The sequence below is a fragment of the Staurois parvus genome, unplaced genomic scaffold (assembly GCF_062004578.1).
Source record: "Staurois parvus isolate SC_StPar_1 unplaced genomic scaffold, SC_StPar_1.0 ptg003163l, whole genome shotgun sequence".
Lineage (NCBI taxonomy): Eukaryota > Metazoa > Chordata > Amphibia > Anura > Ranidae > Staurois > Staurois parvus.
Window position 1 is genome coordinate 32,068 of NW_028320959.1, and position 16,833 is coordinate 48,900.

General features: G+C 45.0%; 1 protein-coding gene across 1 annotated transcript in view; it reads right to left on the bottom strand.

Annotated features, from left to right (window-relative positions):
* Nucleotides 1-16,833, bottom strand: part of LOC149428525 (KICSTOR complex protein SZT2-like) — a gene marked incomplete at its 3' end in the record, with an annotated part of 69,874 nt that overhangs the window by 12,086 nt on the left and 40,955 nt on the right. Inside the window, exons 10-11 of the mRNA XM_089667302.1 lie at nt 12,924-12,987; nt 10,332-10,517 (exon numbers count right to left, since the gene is read on the bottom strand). Coding sequence (XP_089523428.1) covers nt 10,332-10,517; nt 12,924-12,987 — 250 coding nt within the window. The remainder of the gene's footprint in view (nt 1-10,331; nt 10,518-12,923; nt 12,988-16,833) is intronic.

The following is a 16,833-nucleotide window of genomic DNA, read 5'->3' on the forward strand; positions in this document are numbered from 1 at the left end:
TTTTTGAACGCACCAAACTCGCGTTCAGGAGTAGATTTCATCAGCGTTCCAAACGCTTGTAAACGTGGCTAACTGCATTTAGAAGCATTTGCGTTTAGAAGCGTTTTAACTGTTCGACATCCAGATGCTGTCCAGAGACTTTTTTCATCATTAGAAATGCATGCAAAGCGTTTTCCATGTATTCCAATGGACCCGGTACACCGGCGCAGTCAGTTCCGGGTTTCATGTGAAGGAAATAATGGTAGAATGCGCCGCATTATCCTCATGATGGGATCCATAGTGAATAAAACCAGAAAAGACCGGTCATCTCAACACATACTGCTCTCTCTGCTTCTGCTCTCTCTATTCCTCTCAAAATGTCTGAAATAGTTAATTTTTTACTGTTTTTCAGTGCATTCTGGGCATTTTCGAAGATCTCCTGATCCTGTTATCTTTAAAAACGCTTCTAAACGCAAATGCACATAAACGCGGTATGCAAACGCGGCTAAACAGACTTTTTTAACCTCCGTTTTCCAGCAGTCAGTTTCCATCGTTCAGAAGTGTTTTACAAAACGTCCCGTGTACATGGAGCCCTAAATGTGTCTAAACGTGGTTGAAAAACGAAACTCTAGACATTATTATTATACAGGATTTATATGGTGCCAACAGTTTGCTCAGCGCTGTACAATATAACGGGAGACAGTACAATTACAATACATTTCAGTACAGAAGGAATAGGAGGGCCCGGCTCGTGGAGCTTACAATCTAAATGAAGGGGGAGGTGATACAAAAGGTGATAGCTGCGGGGGATGATCTGGCGGAGGTGGTTCAAGTACAGTTCTTAGGTGGAGGTGGGGTAGGCTTCCCTGAAGAAGTGAGTTTTCAAAGATCGCCTAAAGGCAGACAGGGTGGGGGGCTGACCGGACATGCTGTGGTAGGGAGTTCCAGAGGATGGGAGAGGCTCTGGAGAAGTCCTGGAGGTGAGCGTGGGAGGAGGTGATGAGGGAGCTAGAGAGGAGGATATCATGGGAGGAGCGGAGCGGGCGATTTGGGCGGTATCTGTGGATGAGGTTAGCGATGTAGCTAGGGGCAGTGTTGTGGATGGGTTTGTCAGCTAGACATGTTTTTAACACGGATTTTCTCCAGGAGAAAGGCATTCAGAAGAGCCGAATATGCATGAGAGGCCTTATAGTGAATATAATGACTAGGCTGACTACTCTTTAACCATTTGCCGCCCGGCCAATGGCCGTTTGGCGGCTTGAAAGTTGCTTCTCCACTCCGGGTGCACGCCATTTGGCGTGCTCCCACACATGCGCCGTTTGCGCTAATGCAGAGCGGCGCAGCGGCTCGATCTGTCACCGGGCGTGTACCTCAGACACGGCCGATGACAGATCCGAGTACCGGCTCTGTTGCAGGTACCATGTGACCTGCTGTGACCAATCACAGCAGGTCACATGACAGTTGTATACAATGGATGGCTTCATTCATGATGCCATCCATTGTATACTAGTGCCTAGCTGTGAATGGTTACAGCTAATCACATGCACATGTCATGTGATTAGCTGTGACCAAATCACAGCTAAGCACAAAAAAAAAAAAAAAAAAGCTGAATGAATCCATTTCATTCAGGTAAATGCTTGCTTATAGCAAAGTATTTCTTTGCTATAAGCAAATTGTGTAAAAAAAAAAAAAAAAAATACTGATCATTTCCCCAAAGTAGTACAATGTTACTATGGTAACATTGTACTACTTTGGTCATAGTAAAATATGAAAAAAAAAATGTTAAAAAAAAATAAAAAAAAAGTAAAAAAATTAAAAATAATAAAAAAAATAAAAATAAATATATATATATATTTTTTTCATACTGTCACCAGTCAGTGTCCCTGATCACCGCCATGCCAGTTATATGATGACGCTGTACTGCACTGGTGACAGTATGTAAAAAAAAAAAATAGTGAAAATATTTTTTTAATTTTTTCATTTTCCGAAAAATTATGACAAAAAAAAATACAACTTCAAAAAAAACTCACCATGCCTCTTATGAAATACGTCGGACTGTCTACTCTGCAAAAAGGGGTCATTTGGGGGATATCTGTACTATTCTGACATTTGGGGGATATCTGTACTGTCCTGACATTTGGGGGATATCTGTACTGTCCTGACATTTGGGGGATATCTGTACTGTCCGGACATTTGGGGGGATATCTGTACTGTCCTGACATTTGGGGGGATATCTGTACTGTCCTGACATTTGGGGGATATCTGTACTGTCCTGATATTTGGGGGATATCTGTACTGTTCTGACATTCTTAGACCTCAAGAAATTAGATTGGCCGTCAGTACTTCAGGATTGATCAATAATCAGATCTATACCATAGTTTGTGAACTCTATAACTTTCCTACAAACTAAATAATACATCCTAATTTGGGTTATTTTCACCAAAGACATGTAGCAGAATACATCTCGGCCTAAATTTATGAAGAACAATTATTTATTTGTAAATTTTTATAACGGAAACAAAGAAAAACGTGTATTTTTTTCAACATTTTTGGCCTTTTTTTGTTAATTTAGCAAAAAATAAAAACCCCAGCGGTGATTAAATACCACCAAAAGAAAGCTCTAGTTGTGTGAAGAAAATGATAAAATTTTAGTTTGGGTACAATGTTGTATGACTGCGCAATTGTCATTCGAAGTGTGAGAGCGCTGAAACCTGAAAAATGGCCTGGGGAGGAAGGTGTAAAATTGCCCGGTATTGAAATGGTTAAAAAAAAACAAAAAAAAAAACGGGGCTTTAAAGTGCAATTGATACTTTATGTTCAGGCAGCTGCTTTAGTCATCAAAGCCGAACGTCACTCAAACATTTTATTTCCGTTTCGGATAGACTTGGGGAAAGCAAATAGTTCCACCTAATTTGCATTACAGTCCGAAAACCCGTGGGGGAGATTTCACTTCACTTCCTGTCCCTTTAACAGCAGGCAACACTCACTGCAAATATTCAGTCTTAGCCCTGGCAACAAAACCACCCTCCGCCATAAAAAGTTTGGCGCTGGCATATATAACTTAAAGAAAACGTAAAAAGAAAAAAAAAAAAAAAAACAGCAATTTTTTTTTTTTTTTGACCGATCTCTGACCTCAAACCCATTTCAGAAACCAACTTTCACTTGTAAATCTTGCTTTTTCTTAATAGTGAGCTCATGACTGTGCAGGATTTTATTTATACACAGACGGAGGGAAATGGACCGTATGCTGGAACATAAAAGTGGAAAATGAAGATATAACAAAAACACTTAACTTGAAACAATGACATTCTCCTGCCAAACGCGGTCCCAAGATTACACATTTCATTTAAAAACAAATCCCGGATTTTACAGCCCTGAAGAACTCCCCTGAGATCATTAAAGGCTTAGATCGGAGGGCCTAACTCAACCACCGGAACTTCGCTTGACATTAGCCGCGAACGAGCCATAAAAGGATAATTGTTTCTAAAAATATCGCCGGCTCTTGTAGATGGACGCGCACAGAACTGCAAGCGAAGACATTAAACCAAAAAAATAAAGTCTCGCGGGCACGGCTCAGAACCGCGGCCAATGCTGCTGGCAGAGCAGGAAATGCATGTACTATGGAAGAGCTGGAGAGACTCTTCACTTGACTTGAAGTCGAACTTCAGACATAAAAACTTTCATTAACCATTTGTCTGCCAGCATCGTCTAAACAGCAGCTGGTGGAGAGGGATTCATAAAGCGGAGTTCCAATCATTGGTGTGTTTATTAAAAAAAACTGTAGCTGCTGACGTTTAACCCCTTCCAGTCCAGACGCTTTCCCCCCCTTCCAGTCCGGACGCTTTCCCCCCCTTCCAGTCCAGACGCTTTCCCCCCCCTTCCAGTCCAGACGCTTTCCCCCCCCTTCCAGTCCGGACGCTTTCCCCCCCCCCTTCCAGTCCGGACGCTTTCCCCCCCCCTTCCAGTCCGGACGCTTTCCCCCCCCCTTCCAGTCCGGACGCTTTCCCCCCCCCTTCCAGTCCGGACGCTTTCCCCCCCCTTCCAGTCCGGACGCTTTCCCCCCCCTTCCAGTCCGGACGCTTTCCCCCCCCTTCCAGTCCGGACGCTTTCCCCCCCCTTCCAGTCCGGACGCTTTCCCCCCCCTTCCAGTCCGGACGCTTTCCCCCCCCTTCCAGTCCGGACGCTTTCCCCCCCCTTCCAGTCCGGACGCTTTCCCCCCCCTTCCAGTCCGGACGCTTTCCCCCCCCTTCCAGTCCGGACGCTTCCCCCCCCCCTTCCAGTCCGGACGCTTCCCCCCCCCCTTCCAGTCCGGACGCTTCCCCCCCCCCTTCCAGTCCGGACGCTTCCCCCCCCCCTTCCAGTCCGGACGCTTCCCCCCCCCCCTTCCAGTCCGGACGCTTCCCCCCCCCCCTTCCAGTCCGGACGCTTCCCCCCCCCCCTCTAGTCCGGACGCTTCCCCCCCCCCCTCTAGTCCGGACGCTTCCCCCCCCCCTTCCAGTCCGGACGCTTCCCCCCCCCCCTTCCAGTCCGGACGCTTCCCCCCCCCCCTCTAGTCCGGACACTTTCCCCCCCCTTCCAGTCCGGACGCTTCCCCCCCCCCCTTCCAGTCTGGACGCTTCCCCCCCCCCTCCAGTCCGGACACTTTCCCCCCCTTCCAGTCCGGACACTTTCCCCCCCAGGCCAATTTTCAGCTTTAAGCGCCATCACACTTTGAATTACAATTGCGCGGTCATGCAACACTGTACCCATATGAATTGTTTAGCATTTTTTTGAGACAGATAAAACTTTATATTGGTGGTATTTATTCACCTCTGGGATTTTAAATTTTTTTTTTGCTATATAAATGAAAAAGTCCAACAATTTTGAAAAAAAAAAAAAAGTATTTTTCTTATAAAATTTTGCAAATAATCTTTCTTCATAAATCTTGGCCAAAATGTATTCAGTTATCTTTTTAGTAAAAAAAAAAAAAAAAAAAAATAACCCAAATTAGTTTATAACCAAAAATTAAACATTTTTCTAATTTTGTTTTTACATTTTTATTTTATTTTTTTATATTATGTTTTTTTTTTTTTGTAACATACTGTTACCCTAGCAGTACAGTGTCACCATAGTGTACTACTTGTGGGGGGTGATGAAGATTTTTTTTTTTTTTTTTTTTACACGGATTGCTTTTACAGCCTTTATGGGTGTAAAAGCAATCATTTCTCCTTCTCTCTGGCTGCATTCTTGCAGCCATTGAGAAATACTGTGTGAGCTGTGATTGGTCACATGGTACAAGACTGTTGTGAATAGCCCTGTACCATGTGACCTCTGTGATCATTCACAGATTTCACTAGTAGTAAGCAATGATGTCAGGAAATTACATCTTGCTTACTACTCTGCATGTGATCACCGATTGGCCAATCAGTAATCACATGATCGGGACCTCAGACAGAGATCCCGTACAACGATCGGTGTTCCACTGTGTCCGCAGGACACAGCGGGCACTGGATCGTGGTGACACACGCTCCCAGGGAGCGTGCAGAAGCAGGGAGCAGAGAGGCCATTTATAAAACGGCCAACCGCCCCTGCACTGCTCCAGTCCGGTCATTTACATACATGAGCTGGACGGGAAGTGGTTAATAAACACACACTCACCTGCCCCAGGGTCCAGCAATGTGCTCACCTGCACTATCCCTTCTCTCCCTCCTCTCTCCTGTGGGCACCAGACTATCACAGCCTGGTGCCCACTGAGCATGCGCTAGTCGCGCTATACATCCTGATTGGTCCAGCAGTCTTCTGGGACCTGTAAAGTGTCCCAGAAGACTGTGGGAGAAAGGAGGGGGGCTGAACTTTCGTCTCACTTCGCCAACACGAACTGAGACAGAAGTAGGAACGGGTACGTGTCAAAACCAGGTATCCGCTCCCCCCCAAAGAGTGCCAAATATGGCAGTGGAGGGGGGAGGAGGCAAACAAGTGGAGTTTCCACCTTTGGGTGGAACTCCGCTTTAATATAAATAGTTGGGGTATGCAGCGCCAAAAATAAATAATGCAATGTAAAACACAAAGTCTCAGAATAATCGCTGGAACATAATATCAAGCTCTTAAATATAAAAGTCTGGTGTATAATAAATGTAGCACAAATGTTCCTATAGATTGAGCACATATAAAATGTACCCCAATATCAGGACCTTCAGAAGTTCGAAGAATCTAGTACAATAATGTGCTTACCACAGGAACATACAATCTGAGCGTTGTATGCATGTCATCAGGTATACCATCAGCACCTGGAAAATGGCCTGGACAACAATGAAGACAGCAACAGGTCATCCAGGATAGACACTCGGGGGCCTCAGCAAACACTCGGGGGTCACATCTGGTTCACCGGTGGGTCCAACGGCGTCCAGCCTCCTGGTGGTACTTCTCCTCGGATGGTCCACCTTGCACGGCTCGTGAATAACGAGCCAAAAGGCAAAAGGCACTAATGGTGAAGTACGTCTTTATTTAGATATAACAGCTAAAATCAGTATAAAACTCACACTTAGTTTCAGGAATTTCTCAAACATCTTCAAAATATTTTCCAAGCTATACAAGGATCCCTGGTGGCCAGTGGTTCCCTGGTGGTTAATGGCGTCTGCTGGGTGGATCCCCTAACATGTTTCGAGCTCCAAGCTCATTATACCCTTTGATAATGAGCTTGGAGCTCGAAACATGTTAAGGGATCCACCCAGCAGACGCCATTAACCACCAGGGAACCACTGGCCACCAGGGATCCTTGTATAGCTTGGAAAATATTTTGAAGATGTTTGAGAAATTCCTGAAACTAAGTGTGAGTTTTATACTGATTTTAGCTGTTATATCTAAATAAAGACGTACTTCACCATTAGTGCCTTTTGCCTTTTGGCTCGTTATTCACGAGCCGTGCAAGGTGGACCATCCGAGGAGAAGTACCACCAGGAGGCTGGACGCCGTTGGACCCACCGGTGAACCAGATGTGACCCCCGAGTGTTTGCTGAGGCCCCCGAGTGTCTATCGTGGATGACCGGTTGCTGTCTTCATTGTTGTCCAGGCCATTTTCCAGGTGCTGATGGTATACCTGATGACATGCATACAACGCTCAGATTGTATGTTCCTGTGGTAAGCACATTATTGTACTAGATTCTTCGAACTTCTGAAGGTCCTGATATTGGGGTACATTTTATATGTGCTCAATCTATAGGAACATTTGTGCTACATTTATTATACACCAGACTTTTATATTTAAGAGCTTGATATTATGTTCCAGCGATTATTCTGAGACTTTGTGTTTTACATTGCATTATTTATTTTTGGCGCTGCATACCCCAACTATTTATATTTTGATCTAAGGTGCTGAGGACTGCCTTGTTTGCTAGCCGCCAATATTTCATGTTTTGCGCTCGCTTGCCTTATTTTTATTTCCGCTTTAATATGCTTCCGGCTGCCATAATACATGGGAGTGTGTTTACTTTTGTAGAGCTAGCAGTTGGCTTTCACGTGATTTGAAGGGGTATAAAGTTGCCCAGTCAGTTTAATAGCTCATCAAAAGTACCGCCCCCGACCAACTGCCCCTGCCGTGTATCCCGGGCTCCACTCTTCCATCTGCAGAACCAGGACCCGCAAGAGGAGGTGTACAGCGCGTTTCAGAGGCCCGGCCTCCTTTATCACGTACCTGGTACTTGTTTGTTTAATAAATGACATTTTTTTACTCATTCCTGTTCTTTGGCTACCTTGTTGTCTTCTATGAGCAATTTTAAGACTCGACATGTTGGGAATCAATTTACTCATCACAACCTTATCTTTTTTTTTTTTTTACCAAATTAGCAGTATATTGTGTTAAAAAATTTTACCACAGGTTCATTTTAGTGCTATCAAACGTCGGTAAAACGCGTGCGAATGTTATGTGACCTAAAAATTGCAGCTATCACCATTTTATTCTCCATGGTCTTTGCTTTGAAAAAGTAGATAGTGTTTGGTGTGGGGGGGGGGTTAAAGTGGAGTTCTAGCTCCCCCCCGCCAAAAAAAAAAAAAAAAAATTAAAAGTCAGCAGCTGCAAATACTGTAGATGCTGATTTTTAAAATTGTGGCACTTACCTGTCCAGGGATCCAGCGGTGTTCTCACCCCGAGCTGATTCTTCAATTGGCTGACGGGTGGTGCCACCATCTTAAAGCCTTGCGGCATCACAGCCTGTTTCCTACTGCGCATGGACCAAGATCGCTGCGCTTTGTGAATGGGCCGCAGTCCTCCGGGACCTGTGAAGTGTTCCAGAGGGCCGTGGGGGGCAACTGAGCCGGAAGTGGGAGCGGGTACTTGTCAAATTCAGGCATCTGCTCTCCCTAAAAGGTGCCAAATGTTGCAGCGGAAGGGGAAGGGGAGGGGGGGGGGGGGGGAGGCAGTTAACTTCTGGGTGGAACTCTACTTTAAAGCGGAGTTCGACTCACCTGTCAAAAAATAAAAGTAAGCAGCTACAAAAACTGTAGCTGCTGACTTTTAAAAAACAGCCACTTACCTGTCCCTAGGTCCCGTGGTGTGTCCCCCGCAGCCCGTTTCACCAGCCGTCCTGTATTCCAAGAGGCCGGCATCTTCAGTGTGGGTACCCGACTGTGATAGCTTACCAACTGTGAATGCGCGAGTAGCGATGCGCTTCCTGAATGGTCCTGTAGTCTTCTGGGAATGATCATGTGTCCCAAAAGACTACAGGAAGGGAGGAAGGGAGGGAAGACACCTTCAGCTTCGGATCGCCTAGGCCAGTGGTGGGCAACCTTTTTTTTCAACTGAGCCAAATCTCGCCAAAACCACTATTTATTTTGAGAGCCACATTTTTAAAACTGAAAATACATAGGATGGTACACTGTTTTTAGTTTCAATAAGTTTTTATAGTAATTTATCCCCCATAGTAATTCATCCCCCATAGTAATTCATCCCCCATAGAGTAATTCATCCCCCATAGTAATTAATCCCCCATATAGTAATTCATCCCCCATATAGTAATTCATCCCCCATAGTAATTCATCCCCCCTATAGTAATTCATCCCCCCTATAGTAATTCATCCCCCATATAGTAATTCATCCCCCATATAGTAATTCATCCCCCATATAGTAATTCATCCCCCATATAGTAATTCATCCCCCATATAGTAATTCATCCCCCATATAGTAATTCATCCCCCATATAGTAATTCATCCCCCATAGTAATTCATCCCTCATACAGTAATTCATCCCTCATACAGTAATTCATCCCCCATATAGTAATTCATCCCCCATAGTAATTCATCCCCCCATATAGTAATTCATCCCCCATAGTAATTCATCCCCCCATATAGTAATTCATCCCCCATAGTAATTCATCCCCCCTATAGTAATTCATCCCTCATATAGTAGTAGTAGTAAGTAGCAAGTAGTAATCCAAGTCCCCCCTGTGTCAATTCACTTACGTTTGCTCCGCGCGTTCCTCTCGCCGTGTTCCCGCGCCGTTCCGGTCTTCAGGGCGGACTGTGAGAGGAGCCTAGCTCCTCTCACGTTCGTCACGCTGCCCCGCCTACACACATCCTGACAGCCAATCACTGGCTATCAGGATGTGAGTGGCAGCGAGACTGGCCAATCACTGCATTTGAGCGCGCTGCCCTGGCTGGGTTTTTTTTGGATCACGCTGCAGAGTCCCTGCCGCCCGAGAGGAGGGAGGGGAGCGGGCGCCCGGCACACAAGAGCCGCATTAAAGCGTGTAAAGAGCCGCATGTGGCTCGCGAGCCGCGGCTTGCCAACCACTGGCCTAGGCGATCGGACCGGAAGTGGGAGCGGGTACCTGTCAAATTCGGGTACCAGTCCCCCCCCAAAAGGTGCCAATCCTTAATGGCCTTAATGGGGAGCGAGGGCGCAGTCCTTGAAGCAGAACTTCCCCTTTCGGGTGGAGCTCTGCTTTATGCAATCTTCAGGCCTAAAATGTGACTTTCAGCATGTGTGAAAAAAGGAAAGAAAATGGCTCTGGTAGACAAGTGCCTAAAGCTGCAGTTAGGTAAAAAAAAAAAAATTTCTGATACAGCACCAAGCACACTGACACGTGACCACACTGACCAATCAGAACCATTCTGATTTGTTCTGGTGTCCCTAGAAAAAAAAAAAGAAGGAGGAAGAACAATGCAGTTCTCCACCACCGAGACGGTTTCACCAGGCTGCATGGATGGTGAACTTGCGTCACCCACGGAGGTAAGTTCAGAATGAACCAGAAAGGTAGGGAGATTGTAGGGTGTTCATTCACCTCTTCATATTTTTTTGCTAAGGGGAACTAGCCCTTTAAGTTAGGGTTTGCCTCAAATATCACACTCACTCCTGGGCTACAAAGTGCGCTCCACATACCTCTTTAAACTTCTGCAGAGAATTTTCTGGTCCGAACACAAATTGGAGCTGAACTAATTCCCGGTTACAGTGCGGCCGTCCTTCCGACTCGCACACGTGGGACAGAACTTTTCGTAAGATGGAACGGCTGATCACACGGGAGTGACGCAAGGCCGACACCAACTCGTCCTCAAGCAGCCAGCGGATCTGAAACACAGCAAAATGATGAGTGTACACCGAGAGAGCACAAAGTCATACAGCATAACAAAGACAATTACAATGACACAATAATAATCATGATAATACAAAAGAAGCCAACTTATAAATGTGCTGTGTGCTCATTCCTAGCACATACTATTTTTTCGTATGACGTTTGCTAGCTCTGTGACACCATTAGCCTGCCTCCCCACATTGTCCAATCAGAGACTGCTTTAAATTCATTCAGAAAAACGCAAAGTATTCTCTTGATGGCACATGAGCCGAGCAGCCAACCTCCTGCGATCACAATGCAGCAGGATAGCAGCTTGGCATAACACCCAGAAGCTAGTGGAGACCACTGGAGTAGTGGTGTCTATACAGTGATTTCCAGCTTCTAAAGCAGGGGTCTCCAAACGTTCAAAGTTTACTGTCCTTCAGACTTTAGGGGGGCTGAACTGTGGCTATTGGGAGTAGAAAATGTCCTGATATCAGTGGGAATAGAAAATGCCCCATCTTTGGTGTCAGTGGGAGGAATAGTGTCCCAACGTTGGTGTCAGTGGGAGGAACTGTGCCCCATCATTACTGTCGTTGGGCCCCATCGTTGATGTCTTTGGGAGGAACTGTCCCCCATCACAGTAGTTATTGGGCCCCATCGTTGATGTCATTGGGAGGAACTGTCCCCTATCACAGTAGTTATTGGGCCCCATCGTTGATATCATTGGGAGGAACTGTCCCCCATCACAGTTGTCATTGGGCCCCATCGTTGATGTCATTGGGAGGAACTGTCCCCCATCACAGTTGTCATTGGGCCCCATCGTTGATGTCATTGGGAGGAACTGTCCCCCATCACAGTAGTTATTGGGCCCCATTGTTGATGTCATTGGGAGGAACTGTCCCCCATTACAGTAGTTATTGGGCCCCATTGTTGATGTCATTGGGAGGAACTGTCTCCCATCACAGTTGTCATTGGGCCGATCATTGATGTCATTGGGAGGAACTGTCCCCCATCACAGTTGTCATTGGGCCGATCATTGATGTCATTGGGACATATGGTGCCCCTTTCATTGGCATCAATGAATGAAATAGTACCCCAAGAGCTGGATAAAAGCAAGCAAAGGGCCGCATCCCTCGGGCCACAGTTTGGAGACCACTGTTCTAGAGGGAACCCACAGGTATAGTATATACATTGGTCCAAGCTGGGTCACTGTAACTCTGTATAAAATATCCATTCCTAGAATTGTTCTATAAAGAGGAACTAAGCTGCATTTGCTGCAAACGCTATTTAATTCAGGTTTAATAATCAAACTCCCCCATCTATCCATGTTTCCCTGATTTACTTTGCAGAGAAATCACTTTGAAAAACACCCCACTAGCGTGTCTGTCCATGGCCATCTTGAGTAAGGGCAGATGATTTCGGCAGCATTTACTTCCTAGAATTTATCTGCCCTTAACTCAGGCATGCAGGCAGGAGGGTGTGCTTAGCTGAGAAAATGCATCCTTCCCTCCTGAAGACTCCTGGGATGCATGACATCATTTGCCTAGGCCTGGAACCAGGAAGTAACTGAAGAAATGTAAGAAAATGTTTAAAACAAGTAAATATGATCTACCTTCCTATCTGTTTACTAGTGCTAGCAGTGAAGAATGAAGTTGTACATTAAGCTAAAAAAACACTTGGGGTTTAATACTAGTTTAATTTAAGGTCACAAGTGAAACAAAAATGACAACAAGAAAAAAAAAAAAAAAAAAGGTTGTGCCAAAAAATAGGCAAGCAGAGGACCACTGACTAGTCACCAGTATAGCCCACAGACTCCTTGCAGCTAATCTTTCCCTTTTACGGACCTACCGTGCCTTGTTCTGCACTGTGTTTCTGTGTGGAGGCAGCCATCTTGATAGAGGAGCAGGGCTTTGCTTCCTCATTTAAGAGCTGTCCCCCTGATGACCGGGGATCTGATGACTGGTGGGTTAATGATGAAGAAGCAGCAGGAGAAGCGATAAAAGCACAGAGCCACAGAATGAATGAAGCAGAAGCACGGAGATCCTTGCAGGTCCTACGGTACAGCTTCCTCTCCAGCAAGGAGAACAGTGCACAGCATAGTAATGACATCACCAAATCTCACTCCAGACCTGGCGAGACTAACAATCAAAGGCAGCAGTGCCTTAGAAGAATCTCACACTGTAGCTATGAGGCTCAAGGCACAGGAAGTGCATCGCAATTCAATGTAATGCTTACCCATAATTAATATTTATAGATGTTCCCTATAGCAAAGCAAATCTTCACATTTTAAGTTTTAAGTGCAAAGATGAGGAGATTTGATGGAAAAGCGGGCAATTACCAAACTTTTATAGGCCCCAAAAAAAAGAGGAGAACACAGTAATTCCATTTAGTCATACTGAATGAAGACAGGCTGCACTCACCTCACTCATTGTGACCTCTATAGCTTGCCTGTGTTCTGCGGGGAGCCGAGACAGTTCCGAATATCTGAAAGGAGGGAAGAACACTTGGCCATTATGGACACTTGTGACAGAGGCTAAACCCCAGAGCTGTAGTCATCACCTATTCTGCAGGCGTCTCAACCCTCATTCCCCCTGTTCCTGCAACTGGCTCTCCCAGAGCTTTAGGTCAAACAATAGGCAACCTGGAATCTGAAGCCCCCACCAATGTTCTGAGGTTTACTGCACTAGAAGTTCTATCCATGGTGAGATACTTGCAAACAGAACTACAGAAGGGGGGGGGCAAGGTTTCTTGATCACATGATTACAGCAGTAGAACGGCATCACTTTTAGCAATTGTAATGTCTATGAAATGTGTTGGCCTTGGACCCTCTGTTTCTTGGGTCATTTTTACAACAAAGCATCGTTCCCCAAATACCAGGGGCACGAGAGGTGACCGATGTATCATTTCTCTAGGTCAAAGGAACAAAGTCACAAGATATTCTGCTGAGAGCAAGATAAAAACTTGTTTATGGAATGAAACGTGTTTATGACATCTAGTAACCTCACATTAGGAGATAAAAAACCTGTTTAATCCCTTGACACCGAGCGCACGCCAAATATGCGGCCTCTCGGCATTTGGGCGTTGACGCCGAGCAGCCCGCATATTAGAAAATACGTATATGCTGAGAGCGCGTGCCCTGCATGCTCCCAGCACATATGTCTGTGACTCACGGAAAGGTCGCGATCTCCACTTTCGATTGGGACCTTTTCCGATCATGCGATGGTGGTCACATGACCCTAAAACCCCGCCCGCCTCCCGGCTTCTGAAACTCTTAAAGGGCCGTGAGGCGCCCGCGTGAAGTGGTTAAGGATGTCCAAATTAGAAACCCTTAAGTCTGGGGGAGATGAAAGGAGGTTTTGGGGTAGAGAAGCAGCAAAAGCGGGACTTTTCAGATAACGAAGATGGTGGTTGAACATGACTATTATCCTTGCGGAATCTTTCTGCTAACTCCTCCTGTGGTGGGTGTGGTGCCGCCCACTATTGGACAGCTTCCAGAAAATGGGTTTATAAGGTGGAGATCCAGGCGAAACCAGCAGAAGCCCCCCTTAGTGGCCAGAGGCCGCTCTGACGCTGGGATTTTTGCCAAGGCTATATGGGCTCATTGACTGGTCGCACCTACGGCTTCTCCGTGACCCCCTGGGCAGTTTGGTTCCGATGGGATTTGTTACTTCCAGCTTCCACATAGCTTTGGTAATGTATTAATTCTATGCTGTGACGCTGTCAAATGATGTGTCTATTTCATGCTGTAATGCTCACATTATTTTTGGTGTGTTATTACACTGACTGTGATGACTATAAGATATATCCTCCTGTGTGCCGTGTGATAATACAAGTGAAGGTTCTGACAGTACAAGAATATTGCAGTTGGATTCTGTTATTTCTTGGGGTGCCGGGTGAATGCTATGATGTGCCAGGGCAGGTATTCATTGGGAAGAGGGTCTTTCACATGCGTAGAATATGTAATGGTTTAAATGCGGATTAAAAAGTACCAGCATGGCTACATGTTGATTGTGTGCGTGTATAGGACTTGTTTTTAGTTATTGCACCCAGCATTTTTTTTTATTACAGCAATCGATTTCAGCAAGTGAACTCAGAACACAGCTCCATATCACCCAAACAGAAGCAGGTGAGGAACTGGCATTATCAATGTCTGATAATACTATTGCAATGTAAATAGCTGATCTGAAAGGGACTTTGCGTCTCGATGTAAGGGAAACAGTCATGGCAAATGCCTGGGCTGCCACTGTGGCCCTGGAACAATCATGTAGTCAGTAAAGTCACAACTCTGCAAGCACTGCCTACATGACAGTGAGAACTCTGCTTTGAATTCAGGAGCAGTGCAGCATTGTTGCCGCTCTATCAATGGAAGCTGCATAAGTTTGATTTTCCTGGCAGGATCAACCGGTATCTGTGGGACTTTGCAGGGTGACTAAGATAAAAACGGTAAGTGACTTATAACGGAGTGTTGAAGAACATATTTTTTAATGGGAGGTCATAGATCTATTTTAATATTGGAGGCAGCAGATGATCTAATCTCAACAGCAAAAACTTTCTTAACCACTTTCTGTCCGGCGGCTGTATATAAAAAAAAAGGACGGACTGTGGCAGTGCAGGGGCGAGTTGCCGTTCATAAACAGCGCCTGCCATTTTGGATTGTGCGCGCTCCCTGGGAGCACACGGTACTGCGATCCAGTGCCCGCTGTGTCCTCCGGACACAGTGGAACACCGATCGCTGTACGTAACCTCTGTGTGAGGCACGGATCATGTGATCACTGATTGGCCAATCAGTGATCACATGAAGAGTAGTAAGCAAGATGTCACTTCTGACATCATTGCTTACTACGTGTGAAATCTGTGAATGATTACTGAGGTCACATGGTACAGGGCCACTCACAACAGCCTTGTACCATGTGACAAGCTGTGACCAATCACAGCTCTCACAGTATTTCTCAATGGCTGCAAGAATGCAGCCAGAGAGGAGAAATTATTGCTTTTACAGCCTTTATGGGTGTAAAAGCAATCAGTGTAAAAAAAAAAACAAAAAAAAAAAAAAAAAAACTTCATCACCCACAATTAGTACAGTGTCACTATGGTGACACTTTGCTGCTAGGGTGACAGTATGTTAAAAAAAACAAATAATATAAAAAATAAAATAATTTTTGAAAAATTATAATTTTTTGGTTATAAACTAATTTGGGTTATTTTTTTTTTTTACTAAAAAGATAGATGAATAAATTTTGGCTAAGATTTATGAAAAAAAAAAAAAAAAAAAAAAAAAAAAAAGATTATTTGCAAAATATTATACGAAAAATACCTTTTTCAAATTTTTTTTACTTTTTCATTTATATAGCAAAAAAAAAAAAAAAAAAAATCCCAGCGGTGAATAAATACCAAACTAAAGCTTTATCTGTCCCCAAAAATACTAAAAAATTTATATGGGTACAGTGTTGCATGACCGCGCAATTGTCATTCAAAGTGTGACAGCACTGAAAAGCTAAAAATTGACCTGGACAGGAAGGGGGGGGGGGGGGGGGGAAGTGTCCGAATGTGAAGTGGTTAAACAGGAAAAAAGCAACACAAATGTAAAACATTTCTACATGCAAAGCACATTGATATTAAAGGTGAGTTCCAGGTATAGATACTTGATACATAGCTGCATTAGTCCAGCTTGGACCAATGTAACAATACAGTACATGTGCCATGCCTGGCTGATGCCCTTGGAAGCTGAAAATCGCTACACCAGACAACACTACTCCAGTGAACTAATGCATTCTGAACACAGGAGGTTGATTGCTCAGTACGAGTGCCATTCACAGAATGCATTGCCTTTTCTGAATGAATGCAAAGCATGTTCTGATTGGATGAGGTAGAGAATGTGAAATCACTGCCCCGCCTCTCCACCTTGTCAAATCAGAGACTGCTATGCATTCATTTAGAAAATGCAAAGCATTCTTTTAATGGCACCCATGATGAACAGACAGACCCTCCTGTACCCAGAATGCAGCAGGGCAACGGCTCGGCACGGGGCCCCGGAAGCAAGTAAAGATTACTGGAGTAACAGTGTAGTTGTGTTGTTACTTAAAGTGGTTATAAAGACTCAAGGTTGGTTTTTTTTTTTTTACCTTCATGCATAAAATTCAAACACATTTCTGTGCAGCATCCCCCCCTAATACTCACCTAACCTCTTCTCAATCCAGCTATATGCATTGGAGTCTCGGCTATCCCGGGACTCCCGCTCCTCATTGGCTGAGACAGCAGTGGGAGCCATTGCCTCCTGCTGCTGTCAATCACAGCCAGTGAGCGAATGAGAAGAGAGAGGAGGCACAGCCA